Genomic DNA, 15,579 nt, shown 5'->3' on the forward strand with positions numbered 1-15,579 from the left:
TTATTTTATTTTCAAAACCATTTAGATGAGCCAAAGGTAATGTTACAGAGGGAAATTAGGTAGACTGTTGATGTACAATTAGAATCCAAATATTTAATGCGCATACAGGTGAAACGAACATCACATAGTTTAAAATTTATTAACATATTATTCCAAGTAGTTGATATATCCTAAAAGAAGTGCATTATTTTAAAAGGAATAGTGAATGCGACAATAATAAGTATTATTTATTTTCGTATTTTAATTTTATAAAGAAAAAGAAAAAGGATCTTTATTAAAAAAAAAAAAAAAATCTCACTGAAAAATATTACATAAGGGGGTTGTCGTTCTCATTTAATATTTAAAGGGGGTATTTGTCACACCCCAGTTTTACTAGGGTGTGATGGGCACCCGACCCCACATTCGGAGCCGAGCGAACCCACTGACTCTTATTACAAACATAATCTCTCGAATTCTTAGTCAAATGAAAATGACAAATACTTTAACTATTCTTTTCTTGTACTCAAGTCAACCGAATCAGAATCATATGGAACTTATTATACAATACGGGATGACAAATCGGGCGATGAGATAGTTTACAAACCGACATTCTATACCCACGACTCGTACGCAAAGTCTCTAACAAATAATCGAGAAAACATAACACGGGCTCGACTCGGCGGCACTCCGAAGAGCAAATGGAGCTTGCCAACGCCGTATAAACATCTTATAATGTCTCCACGCTTTCATCCGGGTGTACTCGCGGCATGAAACGCGACCCAGAAAAGTTGGGGGGGGTCGGTACGAATATGTGCGAAGTATGTAAAGCATAAAACATAATAAACGAGAATCATAATCGAGTCCGAAGTCGAAAATGTAATAGACGGAAACATATCGAAATCGAGATAGTACCGAAGTATAACGGACGGGGAATCATGATCGGGATCGAAATACGGACGTGCTGAAGACGGTATCATAAGCAAAGTCGGAAGTACGAAAAATGCGTACCTTATCTGGGATATCCAAAATGCCTACTTTCGGATTTTAAGTGATGCAAATCGAGAGTCATACACGGGCACGGGAACATGGTCGCCATCCCGTCTGCGCGCGCCATAACACATCATAACGCGACACGGTACCGGGGACATATACCACGGAAAAACCAGGACATATCATAAAATAGACACGGTACCCGAGAACCGGACATATACCACGAGAACCGGGGAACCGGTCACGTCATAATTCGTATACACGATGGAATCGGGACGGACATATACCACGACCCAAAGAACGCACACGGTAGAATCGGAGAGCGGACATATCTTGCAGATTGGGGAACCGACCACCGTACTCCGAGACGGACATATACCACGGTGATCTGGAGACGGACATATCATACTCCATATACACGGTAACCGGGGACGGACATATACCACGATACCCAACCGAACACCTCGTACTTGCCCGATTTATGTGTGGAACCCGGCCTCGAAAACAAAGGGCTCGGCGACCAAACGCACGATACATACCCGACTCCGGGATCCGGCGAAGGATCATAACTGCAATTGCACGAGCAGTAGTAGGAAACTAAATGCGCATAAATCAAGACTCTATGGAATGATCGAACATCTTGTCGAATATTAGAAAGTAGCAGTTACTTAATCGGAATGCTTATATCAGAAGACTTATATCAGAATATTTATGCGAATATTCTTGTATCAAAATATTTGTATCAGAGTGCTTATATCAAAATACTTATGTCAGAGTACTTATATCAAAGTACTTATATCATAATACTTATAGTAAAATACTTTTATCGAAATATTTATAACAGATTATAACCGTATTCCTTATATCAAACCACATTAGAATATTCGCATCAGAGCGCGTATATCGGAATACTTATCCCAAAATATTCTTATCAAAATACTTATATGAGGATTAGGAGTACTCAAATCGAACTACTTGTACCGGAGTATTTATTTCAGGATAGTCAAATCAGATTACTCATAACATAATATCTATATCAGAATACGTATATCAAAATGCTTGTGTTAGAATATTTATATCAGAATACTTGTATCGGAATACTTATATTAGAATACTTGTATCGGAATACTTATATTAGAATACTTATGTCGGGATCCTCATACCAAAATACTATTATCAGAACGCCTATGTCAGAATACTTGTATCAGAATGCTTATGCCAAAATTCTCATATCAAAATACTTATATCAAAATGCTTATAACAGATTATTATGTACGAATACATATATCGGAATAAATATATCGGAATCCTCGTAGTTGAGTTCTTTTATCGATTACGTATATCAAAATATTCGTATCCATACTTGCATTCAAATACTTATATCAGAGTTACCAGATACTTATAACAAACTCGCAACGATAGCCAAGGTTTCCATAAATTTTCGTACGGAAATAAGTCAAATAGAACTATACAAATAGGTCTCGGGGATTGCGGGCCCACCTCGGGTCAAGTCGAGGTGGCATCGTAAATTTACGAACACCGAGCTCTATGGAGCCACCGGTGAAGGTCTTAGAGTAGTTCGGTTCCTTTTATGAAAATTTTGGGTGTTTAAGTTATTTTTCCAATAAAGTATAGAAAATCTAATTCAATTATATTGAATGAAAAAGAGACCAAATTCGGACTCGGATTTCTAAGAGTAGAACCGTCCTCGAGACTTGTAATCAAGCTCGTTACAACTAGGACATGCCAAAGAAAGAAGTGGTAAGCCTTACATACCTTTTCCGCTTCTTGGAAGCTTCTCCAATTCAAGTTCCAAATTCTTCAAAATCTACGAATTGGTCACAAATACCAAATATTGATTATAAGCCTTTAGGAATTTAATCTTAAATCAACACTTGTCTTAATTTCTCAAGCAAATCCACTTATATTCTAGAAATTTGCAAAGCTTCATTTCTGTAAATATATACTCCCCGAGAATACAACTCGGCCAATTTCAACAATAATCCGAGAATGGAACTCGGCCACATTATCAACAAGCATTCATAATCAATTTAGAACGTTCTAACATGGAAATCTTCTCCTCTCTTGATACATCAACTTCCAACAAAACATTTACAACTCGTTTTTATTTTCCCAATTCATGAACTACACTAACAATATGCATATTAACAACATTATTCTCGCCATTTACGAAACGACACCAAGATCACATTGGCTTCCAAATCAGCCCGTAACCATTCTAACATTAATTTAAACCATCAAATTCCCATTTTCGTCGTAGAATACATATCGACAACAATCAAATTACCACTTAGAAATTTATTCATTTTTCCTATACAACACACATGCCACACGACGAACACCCAACATTCATAATCTCGACCAAAATCATCAAACTCCCGTTTCGATATAGAGTCCGCAACCACCACAACTAGAATACTATATAGAATTAATTCATCTTGCCTATACAACATATACATACACGCGGCCACATACATATTCATACGACCACCATGCAAACTTCCATATTCTCATGAATTTTGTCCTTCCCTACACACTACAACACATATGAACCATTTATAATACATAAAAGAGGATGAAGTCTTACCTTTCTTCACAACTTCTCAACTTCTAAGGTTGTAAATTTGCAATAAAAAGTGATTCTCTTGCTCCAACAACTATACCATGTTGAAGAGCACCCTTGAATTAGTAGGAATACCATAAGAAATAATTTTGGGAACAAAATTTCAAGGGACTAAAATTAGAGAGCATGGCCGAATGGCCATGGTTGTTGTTCTCCTTCTTTCTTTGTTTTTTTTTTTGTTCTTTCTTCTCTAAAATAATGAATTATGGGTCTTCCATATAAGCTTATATATATATATATATATATATATATAGTTATTATAAACATGTGAGGGGCACATGCCCCCTTTCTAGAATTTTCTTAAATTTTTCTAGCAAAGATGACTTATTTGTCATCATTTTTTTCTTTCTTTTCTTTTTCTCACATGGCTAATATGGCCCTTTTGGAACTTTCTTGAAACCTATGTGAAATTTCCGTTTTACCCCTCGACTTTTCTCAATATTACCATTTTGCCTAACTTCCACATTATTTCCATGAACCATTTTGCGAATTTTCCCTTCTTGCCATTAACCTTTCTCGATATTTCCATACTAGTAATGTTCATAAACAACATTCATAACCACTTGTACATTAAAATAACTTTGGAAGATAGTTATTCCCTTACCTTTGTCACGACTTTCTTGAAATATCCGAACGTGCAAAAATGCGGGATATAACAGTATTGTTTCCCAACTCTTAAATATTAGGGGATAAAGTGGGATTGACTCTAAAAATAAATGTATGATAATTATGATAAGTGTGGACTCATGCTATCAGTCAGTGTGAGTCAAGCTAATTTCTTCCCAGATGTCGAAAAAATGATTCAGAAGGGGTTTTAGACTCCAAAATGTTTTTCATTTAAGAAATCCTAAAAAAAAAATGATTTTGCCTCAGATACTATTGAAATGCGTTTTATTAGTTTTTTTTGTTTGTATGCATGATTTATAATCTTCATTTATGTGTAAAAAAAAAAAATCACCGCGATATTTTGTTAGAGATCCTCTATCACGCGCAAGGCAATGGATTGGAAGGGGAGATCGGGGATCTGGGAATTCGACAGAAAAATCGTAATTAGTTGTTACAATGATAGCCGACTATAATTTTTTAACAGCGGGGACATTTCTCTTTTTTTCCACTATACTGCAAGTCTCTTTTTTTTTTCTTTTTTTTTTTTTAAGTATACTGCAAGTTGAGTGACCTTCTATGTAATTTTAGCCTGTTTGGCCAAGCTTTTAAAAATCAGCTTATTTTGAAAAATCGGTATAAAAAAAGTGTTTTTGGCGAAAAGTAGTTTGTGTTTGGCCAATTAATTTAAAAAGCACTTTTAAGCAGCAATATGTGTTTGGCCAAGCTTTTAAAAAGTGCTTATAAGTGTATTTTTCTCAAAAGTGCTTTTGGGCAGAAACTATTTTTTTAGCTTCTGAAAAACTGCTTCTGCTACTACCCAGAAGCACTTATTTTCTCTGAAAAGCTTGGCCAAACACCTCACTTTTTTAAAATAACCACTTATTGAAAAAAATAAACACTTTTGGAGAAAAATAAACTTGGTCAAACAGGCTATAACTCTTGAAACATGAATGGTACTCCTTCTGTTCCAATTCTCATAATAAGTGTCACCTTAATAAAAAAAAAAAATATCCCATCATAAGTGTCATCTTAGGAAATCAAGACATAAATTGACTAGCTTTTCCAACTCTACTCTTATACAAAAACTGACAAATTAAAGTAATATCTAGATGATGATTGAAAAAGCCACATAGTAACTTGGTATTGTTGGATTCCCAATTTCAAAAGGTTTACTACTTGTGCATGCCCTAATTAAGTGGAAAAAGTAATTTATTTTTATTATATAGGGGTAATTTAGTAAACTTCACACTGCATTATTAATTTCTTAATATGCGTGTTTTTGGCTAAGGTGACATATATTATGAGATGGAGAGAGTAATTAATAACACAATGCTTTACACATTCCATATGAATAACAACATTAAAAATTGTTTTAAGATAATACATGACGAATTAGCACATAACTAGTACTCCCTCCGTCGCAAATTATTTGTTGTGGTTACTGAAAATAGTTATTTCAAATTATTTGTTATTTTAGGAGTTCAAGACACAAATAATTTTTTTTTCCCATTTTACTATTAGTAGAATTTTGTCATTAATGGAGATGATACATAAATAGAGTAAACTTTTAAAGGAGAGAGATTATAACTTTGACATGAATAAGGGTAAAGTTAGTCAAATACCTTTCCTAATTAGTACTCTCTCCGGTCCAAAATAATTGAGCTTTTAGACTTGGGCACATGAATTAAGGAGTTCACTTAATTAAGAGGGACTTTGAAACTATAACAAACATTAAATTTGTTCAGTAAATTAAGAATGTGTTAAGGGTAAATTTGGAAAAAGAATAAAATGCCTTCTTGATAAACCAAAACCTCAATTATTTTGGATCAACTTTTAGAGGCTAAATCCTCAATTATTTTGGATCGGAGGGAGTATTTCTTAAGGGCGTGTAAAATAAAAAAGCGAGAAATAATTTGAAACGGGGGAGTAAATATGGTTAGAGAAACATATTTGGGTGCCTATGTTAGAACATATGGGAAGATGCAGTTGCAGAAAACTAGGTGTCTTGCCTTGGAAATAAAGGGATGCAAGGAGTCATCTGTCAGACAAGTGAAATGAGGAGCAAACTGCAAGGATAGACAGTGGACGTTCGATTCAATTGTTGGTGTATACGAACAAAAGCTTCCGTAGCCTTTACTTTTCTCTAACATAAAGCTAACCATTACTCATTTCCTGTAGACTTAATTCTTTGACCCTTAACTTAATTATTGATTAAGAAGATTAATGATTCATGATGCATCAACTCCTTCCTCTTCCCCTTGCTCAATCTTGGATTGTTGGTGACAATGAGAGCTCATTTAACCATCCATTTATCAAAACTACTAGTCGTAGATTACTAGGAATATCATAATTATTATGAGCATCCACCTGCTCCAACCTCATTCTCTGTTGGCCAAACATTTATATATTCATTAGAAAAAGACAGAACCTTCCAAGTTAAAAAAAAAAAATGTGGGTGAAAAATCATGGAAAATCTGGGTTTATTTTCGGTAGAGACAAAAAAGTTAGATGATCAATTTTCATTGGTTGAGGCTACAGAGTTATCTAGGACATGTGCTGGTGAGAAAGTAGGTGTTGTGTGAAATAGTTGAGGTGTTCGCAAGTTAATTCGAACATAACAGTTATTCAAAAACATTTTCAAAATTAATTTTTTAATTAATTTGTTTGAGTGTCGGAATAAGCTACCTCGAATTAAATAATTGAGTTTTCATACGTAGAGGACTGACGTATTTCTGTAATAATCTAATTTGAACTTATAGTAGGTAGACTAATTAATTAGCGCATATAATCACACATGCTAAGAGTAACATGTTTTAGGTAATAGAACTAATTTTGACTTGGATATGTAATTATTCTGGTATTTGTTGTTCACTTGCCTCGTAAATTTTAAAAAATGGTCAAAGCTACGACAGCTTGTGTCTACCCCACAATTTTATCTTCTTCATTTTAGTTACCAATGGGCTCCTAGCATTTTTATATATTCGGGGAATGTGGTGGGATAGATAGAATTTTTTCACAATTAATTATAAATCTCGGATTTGAATTTTAAAAATGAAGAAATCCTTAATAAGAACTGCTTCCCCTTTATAATTTATCTTCCTCTATGCAAATCTGCATTAGTCTGATCAGTTACCAAATACCAGATGATTATATAATTTTTTTTTAAAATCATTTTTATAGTTTCAATTTCTAAGAGCTCATTGGACAGACATAAAACATACAACCACCTTGATGTATATAAAATTAACAAGAAAATGACGATCTTCAGCCCATTTGTGGGTTCCATGACTGTTGAATATTTTAATTAATCCGAAATGTATAAGCAAAATGGTAGTTCATTGTTATTTATCCTTAGTGACACTCTTTTATAAAAATGATATGACATATTTAAATATATAAAACTTACAAATATTTTTGGTATATTATACACTTCTAATTTAAGACCTCAATATTCAAAAGTATTCTTTATATTCTTAAAATTCGTGACCAGATAAACTAAAACACTTAAAATGGAATTGATAGAGTAATATTTAAATTCAAAAAATCACTCTCTCTTATCTAATTGATTGAAATCTTTAATATGGACATGATTTTGCAACTCTTAATTAATACTAGTAGTAGTTAAACCAAAATTGAGAAAGCTTTAAAATATGTCGCTGTCTCATCTAACAGTAGTTGTTAGTTTGCTGGAAGAGTAGGAGGAACAAAGTAGTTTGAAACAGATCAGAAGCAAATTTCTAAACATGAGAAGGACAACTCTCCAGCAACTGATACTCCAATTTCCTTCCAGAAAACACTATTTCACCAAATCTTAAATAAACTACCCAATTAAACTGTTAACAGAAAATATAAATTATTCAACATGTTAGTCTATCTTTCACTCTTCTCTTCCTCTATATTTCCTATTAATCTTTCCTCCATCACATATTCCTCTACTCCTTATTCATGCATTCATTTCGCGGTCGAAAAACCTCTGTCTTCTCCTCCAACTTATTCAGGATGAAACATAGTGGAAGGAAGAACAATAGTTTTTCCATATTTGTGGTGGTATTCTCTATACTCCTCTTTGGATGCTTCATGTACAATGAGGATGTAAAGACAATTGCTGAATTCCCATTTTCCATGACAAGAACTCAAGATATCATCAACAATGAATCTTTGAATCAGGAAAATGGGGTTCAAGAAATTAATACCAATGTTGAGGATGAGAACAAAGTTTCATCTCTAGTGATGAATTCAAAAACAGATGGTATCTCTGAACAAGACAAGAAACAAGAAGTCACGAGCTTGAAGTTCAATGATGACGCGAAAGATGAAGAAAAGATTGAAATGCCTGATGAAGAAGAGGAGAACATTGAGTTGCCACCTGAAGATTGTGATCTTTTTACTGGGCAGTGGGCTTATGACAATGTCACACATCCAATTTATAAGGAACCAGAGTGTGAATTTCTCACAGCACAGGTCACTTGCATGAGAAATGGAAGAAAAGACTCCATGTATCAGAATTGGAGGTGGCAACCTAGAGACTGTTCTTTACCCAAGTATGAACATCATTTTCCAATTCTTGATTCTTTAATCTTTCTTTTTTGTTTGTCCAATTTTAACAATTATCATTTGATATTTAAATTTTAGGTTTAAACCAAAGTTGTTGCTTGAGAAACTGAGAAACAAGAGACTCATGTTTGTGGGAGACTCACTGAACAGAAATCAATGGGAATCCATGATTTGTTTGGTTCAATCTGGAGTTCCTTCAGGCCGAAAAAGCTTAAACAAGACTGGTTCTTTATCTGTTTTCAGGATTGAGGTATATATCTTCACTTATCTCTTTTTTATTTAAGAAGCAACATTAATTTTTCAAACGATCAATTATCCCTCAAATACAATGATTATGCTTCGTAACATGAGGCATTCTCCGCTTCTTCTTTTTTTCTTTTTCGAACCGCCTTGTTATTAATAATGAATGAAGAACATTTGTTGAGGGAGATTATTCCTCATATGTTTTGAAAGATTGGCATGCCAACCCCTTCTCTCTTTACATCAAGGTAGGTCAAAATAAATGTCCCTAGCTTTAAGTGGTCTAACACTGAAGGATGCCACCTTATTAAATTACTCCTATATAAGTCCTGGATTTAAGTGACATTAATAACACATTATTCATTGCTTCTATATAAGTTCGTTAGTGTATAGAATTTTCAATCTATCGGTCTATTTAAATGTGTTATAGCAGGCTTACTGACTTGTTACTTAAGTAACTAGTTTCACTTATTATGAACAATTACTTGTGTTAATTTTTGAGTGATTTAATAGTGTAAACTCATAATAAGTTATAACCACGATTTAGTAGGTTTGCTTACATTTTAATTTAATGACTACTGTTGCTTAATATTTAATCTTTGATTGGTTGGATTGGATTATCTACAAGTAAGAAGATAGAGATTCTCTATTTAAAAACGCCTAATACTGGTGAAGTGGTTAGTCAATCTATGAATAGTTGTTGGGCTGCTCCCTTGAAAGAAGCTTTAGTTATAATTTTCTCTCTTTAATAATAGATGTCAATGTGAATATGTAGGATTATAATGCCACAGTAGAATTTTACTGGGCTCCATTTCTGGTGGAATCAAATTCAGATGACCCAAACATGCATAGTATATTGAACCGAATCATCATGCCCGAATCAATCGAAAAGCATGGCAAGAACTGGAAGAACGTGGACTATCTCGTCTTCAACACATACATTTGGTGGATGAATACTTTCGCCATGAAAGTTCTGTAAGTAATAGTCAAAAAGAATCCAACTTGATTTTTTTTTCTCTGCTGCATTCAACATTTATGTTTGATATTTTTCCAAACAGACGAGGGTCATTCGATGAAGGGGCGACAGAATACGATGAGGTTGAGAGACCAGTTGCTTATCGGAGAGTTTTGACAACATGGTCGCAGTGGGTAGAAAACAATGTGGATGTCAATCACACTAAAGTCTTCTTCATGAGCACGTCTCCTCTTCATATAAAGTAATCGCCATTTCCTTTCGCTTTTTATCCATTTGGTTATGACTTAGAAGCTACCTTTTCCTTTATATACGTTATCACGTTACCTAAAAGAGAAGTACATGTAACTATCTATGAAATGTGAGTTAGTAAGCTGAAAAATAATGCAGTTTACCTAGCTACAACGTACAGCAGGTTAAATTACACTAATAGTGTTAAAAATTCTCATTTTCAGTCTATACAAAGTTAAATCCCTCATATCAAATAAGGCTTAGCAGACATTAAGGACCAAACTGTGACAATTTTCTGAAATTTTTGTTACCCTTTGCAGGAGTTTGGATTGGAACAATCCAGATGGGATAAAATGTGCGAAAGAGACGACTCCAGTATTAAACACATCAATGCCGCTAAGTGTTGGGACAGACTGGAGGCTATTTGTGGTAGCAGCAAATATTACTCAATCCATCAATGTCCCTGTTTACTTCCTCAATATCACCACTCTATCGGAGTACAGGAAAGACGCGCACACCTCTGTTCACACCATTCGACAAGGCAAAATGCTATCGCCGGAACAGCAAGCTGATCCAGCCACCTATGCTGATTGTATTCATTGGTGCCTCCCTGGATTGCCCGACACTTGGAATGAGTTCCTCTATTCGCGTATTCTAACCCACTCTTGATACAGGCTTTTTTTCTTATAACAGTGGTGTCCGGTCAGTTTATACGCACTTCAATTATTCCACTGGATATCCGTTACTTCAATCATTCATTGTGCAGCTCCCCACTCCAATTTCTATATATATTTTTTTTCTTTTTTTGGTTAAAGAACCACAATTCTAGTTTTGGTGCTTTGTTTTCACTTTTTGTCCTTGTTATTTTTTCCTAAAGAAAAGGAAAAATCTTGTAGCTGTGATTGCCCATTTGTCCTGAGTTTTATGGTGGTCCCAAAGATCTTGTTGGGCTTTTTGTTTATCTTTTCCATTTCAAGGACCTGATGACTAGGTAGGTCTCACAAAGGAACTGCCGGTTGGGTAAACATCAATGTATTTACGACCATTATAAAATCAAATTCTATTTTCGAAGAAAATAAATGAATAATGTATACCCAACTGACATGTGTATGTATCATGTATGTGTCTCTGCAGAAACTTGTGCCATTCTTTTCTTTTCTTTCTCGTTTTGCCAAATATCTACAATTAGTTCTTTGTAGTGGCGTGCAATTTTTCTTGGATTTTTAAATGATCCCGCAGAACAACAGCTCAAGCTGGACATTGGTCAATAGGGTCAGTGCACACTGTTGAAAGTCTTGTGGAAAATACTCGAGCACGAACATTGTAAGGAATTCTCGAACAATCTCATAGCTTGAGGCGTGTATTAAAGCACTGTCCTTAAGGATATTTCACCCGATGTATGTGTATTCCAGGATTCAACAAGCTCTTCTAGTACAAAATTATGAGCCAAAATCTAACAAAGATTTCACAAAGGTAAAAATCGAGCATAAGAGAATATAGGCAGGAGGAATTTGATTCTTGGGTTTTTTTCGATCTCACAAAATGAACACACAAGTTCATATAATATAGGAATATGAACACTGATGTCTAATTGTTGCTGCCAACTTTCCAAAAATTTAAGTGGAGTAAAAGCCATAATGGCAATTGACAATAAAGACAATTCATTTGGCCAAATTGAATAGAGAGACGTTGGCAACATAATTATTTGACCAAATTGAATTGTAGACATTAAGGAGATTAATGAAATGATTCTTTTTCTTTTTGAGATATAATATTATTTTTTTAACACACACAATATATGGAATAAAAATTATTCGCACTCAATATGGACATTAGAAACAAATGAACAAATGACGTATATCTATTATATACATTTTTATTACTTAACCATGACTCATTAATATGTTTTCTTACCTCAATAAAATCACTTAGGTGTAAACATTGGGTAGGACACAGCATGCGTTTCCAATGTATATACATGAGCGATTTAACCATAAGTTTGGATCCCAGCCAAAGCAATGGCTCATGCCGTGTTTTCATTCAATTTTTTTTTTTTTTTTACTCCCCCGATCCCCCCCACCCCCTCCCTCTACATTCTAAAATTGGGGAGAAGAAACTGGAAAGTCTTGCAGTAACTAGTATTGAGTAATCCCACAACATTACTAAGCGGTAAAGGAAATAGGTGGGTTATTTCGATTTAAATTTTGGAATTAAATTTATCTCATATTTGGTTGGAGGTATTAGCTCAAAATCGATATCAAAATCAGGACTATAATCCGGATAACTTATCCAATCTAGCATGTGAGATAAATAAGTTATTCAGGTTATAGTCTTGTTTTTAATCTCACAATTATAATCCTAGAATATCTTGATTTTGAACCAAATTAATGACCCTAACAATTTGAGTATACCATATTCATTTTTTTGACGATACCAGCTTCTTTTAGTTATGTATAGTGAAAATATAAAAGCCCAAGGTGTGGACTGCTGCCTTAAAGGATGCAGTACAATGTATAAACTTATCAGCACAAGCAGAGACTATTGGAATGCTGTCATCCAGCTAAATCTGCTTAAGCTTTGTATTTAGCTATTTCAATTCCTAACCAAAAGAGATTTTGGAACCCACTACTCAAACATGTTGCGAAGATGCAATAACAATATTAGTTCAAGTAACAAGAAATGGAAGACATAAAAAAGGGAATATGAAAAATAAAAATACTAAGCAAAGGAGGTTTGGTAAAAAAAAATTGTGTTTTATAGCCAGCTCAATTATGCAAATAATTCAAGAAAAGATGAAAAATATTTGTCAGAAGTGGGATTTGAACCCACGCCCGCTCTCGAAGACCAGAACTTGAGTCTGGCGCCTTAGACCACTCGGCCATCCTGACAACTTGTGTTGGAAGGATCTTCATCTGCATACTAGTATCCAACTGCAAAAAGATTAGCTTTAAAAAAGTTTTCTTATAATAAATAAATGAGATTGATGTCAGATTAAATAAGTTAAGAAAATGTATTTTCCTCTCTTCCTTCGAATACAATCTGATTATGATAATTTGTCTATAATATGCGCGTTCTGTTATTTCATTGTCTTGTTATTGGCAACAATTCCTTCAGGGTTATTTTAGTTTAGAATAAGTTAAGTTATCTTGGATTTATGGATTATTTTTCCAATTGATATGGGATAAATAATATCAAAATTTGGTATAAATTTATGTCAATATTAATAATAATTCATAAACAAACACTGAGTAAATGTAATTCAAATTTTAGAGCGAAATTAGGATAAAAATATCAGTAACCAAAATTACCCCAAGGCTCAAACTTAAGGGAAACTTACGCATTAGCTTCATCATTTAAATCACTTCTTTCCGATATTATCCTCGATAGGATGAGAAATATGTTAAACTTTGCATGTTCTTTAGTATTACAAGAGGTTACAAGATGATATCATTTACTGTCAAAACTGAGATGGGTAAATTCTAATTTACCCTTTCAAAATTTTTTAAATTGAGCTAAAAATTTGAAAAGTCATTTTCTTTAATTATTCAAACCAAGTACAGGTATGTTAACCATTTGAGAGCAATGTTTGAAAAGATGTGGACGTGAGATAAAGCATGTTATCTAACACCAGACGAGACGTAAGTTCTGGGATGCAGAACTTAAGTGTTACACCCCGTACTTTTGGAGAAGCACTTATCAAATTTTAACATAAGTATGTTGAACTATGGCTAAGTAAAACAACTTTGGAATATAAGGAGCGCAGCATTATTGAGTATATTCTAGGAGTAAAGGATGCACATAAGGAATTAGTAAGACTTTGAAAGAAGATGAGCGTTACTTTGAACGACAAAGTATGAACCAACTTGGGGAAAGAATATCTTCTAGCATATAAAGAGTTTTGAAGAAAATCAACCTGATAACTTGAAGTTCATGAAGTCTAGTTTCTAACGTAACAAACCGCTCATCGATACGGCATCGGAGTAAAGAGTTATAGACGTTACAAGTCTGGCTGCACAGGCTAGAGTTAGGTCAGCGTGAACGCGCCACCACTAGGCGCGAACGTGCAGAAGGGGCTACAGACAACCCAATGCGTCCGCGCCACTTCCCAAAGATAATCACGCAAGGTTAATTTTAAGTCGGTGGAACCGACTTTGGCAAGTATAAAAAGGGCCCTCTTGGTCATTTTTTTAATCATTTACCAACCCTAGAGCATTCTATAACATAGAACATGTTCCTACAAGTCCCTATGCAAATTTTGGTCATAAAGTGTTAAAGTTAGCCATCAACGAGGCTCGGGAAGTGTATAGGGTTTTATAGTTCTTGTTCTAAATATCGAATCTTGACTGGACGAAGGAATCTATCGAAGATAAATAAGATTTCAAGCTCTTCCAACCTTGATTGAGGTAAGGACATTCTTTACTATTGATATTTTGAATTGTGTTATGGAGATTTAGTTGATAAAGCTTCGTAAAGTCGGTTGATTGGTTGAGAAATTGAGTAAACATCGTGTGGAATGTTTTATTGAGTATATTGGTATTGATGATGATGTTGTGGATATTAGTGTTGCTATTATTGTTGTTTTGTTGGTATTGTGATTTCAAGGGATATAAACAAAGGAGATGCTGCCCGAATTTCGACAGATTCTAAGGGGATTTAATTTGAAGGCTTAAGACAAACATATAACGATAAGCCTAAAAATAGTATGAATGGTTTTATATGTAGATTACGAGACTACGAATGATCTTATGTAGATTGCAAGACAGGAAGTAGGTTGGAAAGTCGAGAAGTAAGCTTCAGGTATGTTAAGGTTGTTCCTTCTTTTCTTGGCATGATTCCATATATGTGGTAAGAGTGTAACGAACCTTATGACTAGAGATTTGTCAAAGTGGAGCTTGTCATATTGTTGCATAGTTTCCGAGTGTTATGTTATTCCTTCTGAGGGGCCATATCCCCTCCCTGTGTCCTTGATTTTATAGAGAGACAGGAGAGACATGTTACAGTATCTGTATTTCTCAGTATATGCATGGTATACTGCATGATATACATATGTATTTTCTTTAGCCTGGCCACTTGGTCAGTGAGACATTTTCTTTAGCCTAGCCATTTGGTCAGTGAGATATTTTAGCCTGGCCACTTGGTCTGTGAGATTTCTTTAGCCTGGCCATTTGGTCTGTGAGACATTTTCTTTAGCCTGACCACTTGGTCAGTGAGACAGATATGCCTGGCCTACGGGTCAGTGAGACAGATATGCCTAACCTACGGGTTAGTGAGACAGATTTCCTGGCCGACGGGTCAGTGAGACGGATTGCCTGGCCGACGGGTCAGTGAGACATATTGCCTGGCCACTTGGTCAGTGAGATTT

General features: G+C 34.6%; 1 protein-coding gene and 1 non-coding gene across 2 annotated transcripts; one reads left to right on the top strand and one right to left on the bottom strand.

The window, feature by feature from the left end:
* The first annotated feature begins 7,991 nt into the window (after positions 1 to 7,991).
* LOC132051596 (xylan O-acetyltransferase 1-like) lies at positions 7,992 to 11,376 on the top strand. The gene is made up of 5 exons (XM_059442736.1): positions 7,992 to 8,760; positions 8,852 to 9,023; positions 9,789 to 9,988; positions 10,072 to 10,230; positions 10,538 to 11,376. The coding sequence occupies exons 1-5, from the start codon at positions 8,165 to 8,167 to the stop codon at positions 10,884 to 10,886; spliced, it is 1,476 nt and encodes a 491-aa protein (XP_059298719.1). The 5' UTR covers positions 7,992 to 8,164; the 3' UTR covers positions 10,887 to 11,376.
* A 1,645-nt stretch (positions 11,377 to 13,021) lies between these two features.
* TRNAL-CAA (transfer RNA leucine (anticodon CAA)) lies at positions 13,022 to 13,105 on the bottom strand. The gene has a single exon. It is a non-coding gene; the product is annotated as a tRNA-Leu (tRNA).
* Positions 13,106 to 15,579: the final 2,474 nt, after the last annotated feature.

This window comes from Lycium ferocissimum, chromosome 4, assembly GCF_029784015.1.
Source record: "Lycium ferocissimum isolate CSIRO_LF1 chromosome 4, AGI_CSIRO_Lferr_CH_V1, whole genome shotgun sequence".
Classification (NCBI taxonomy): Eukaryota; Viridiplantae; Streptophyta; class Magnoliopsida; order Solanales; family Solanaceae; genus Lycium; species Lycium ferocissimum.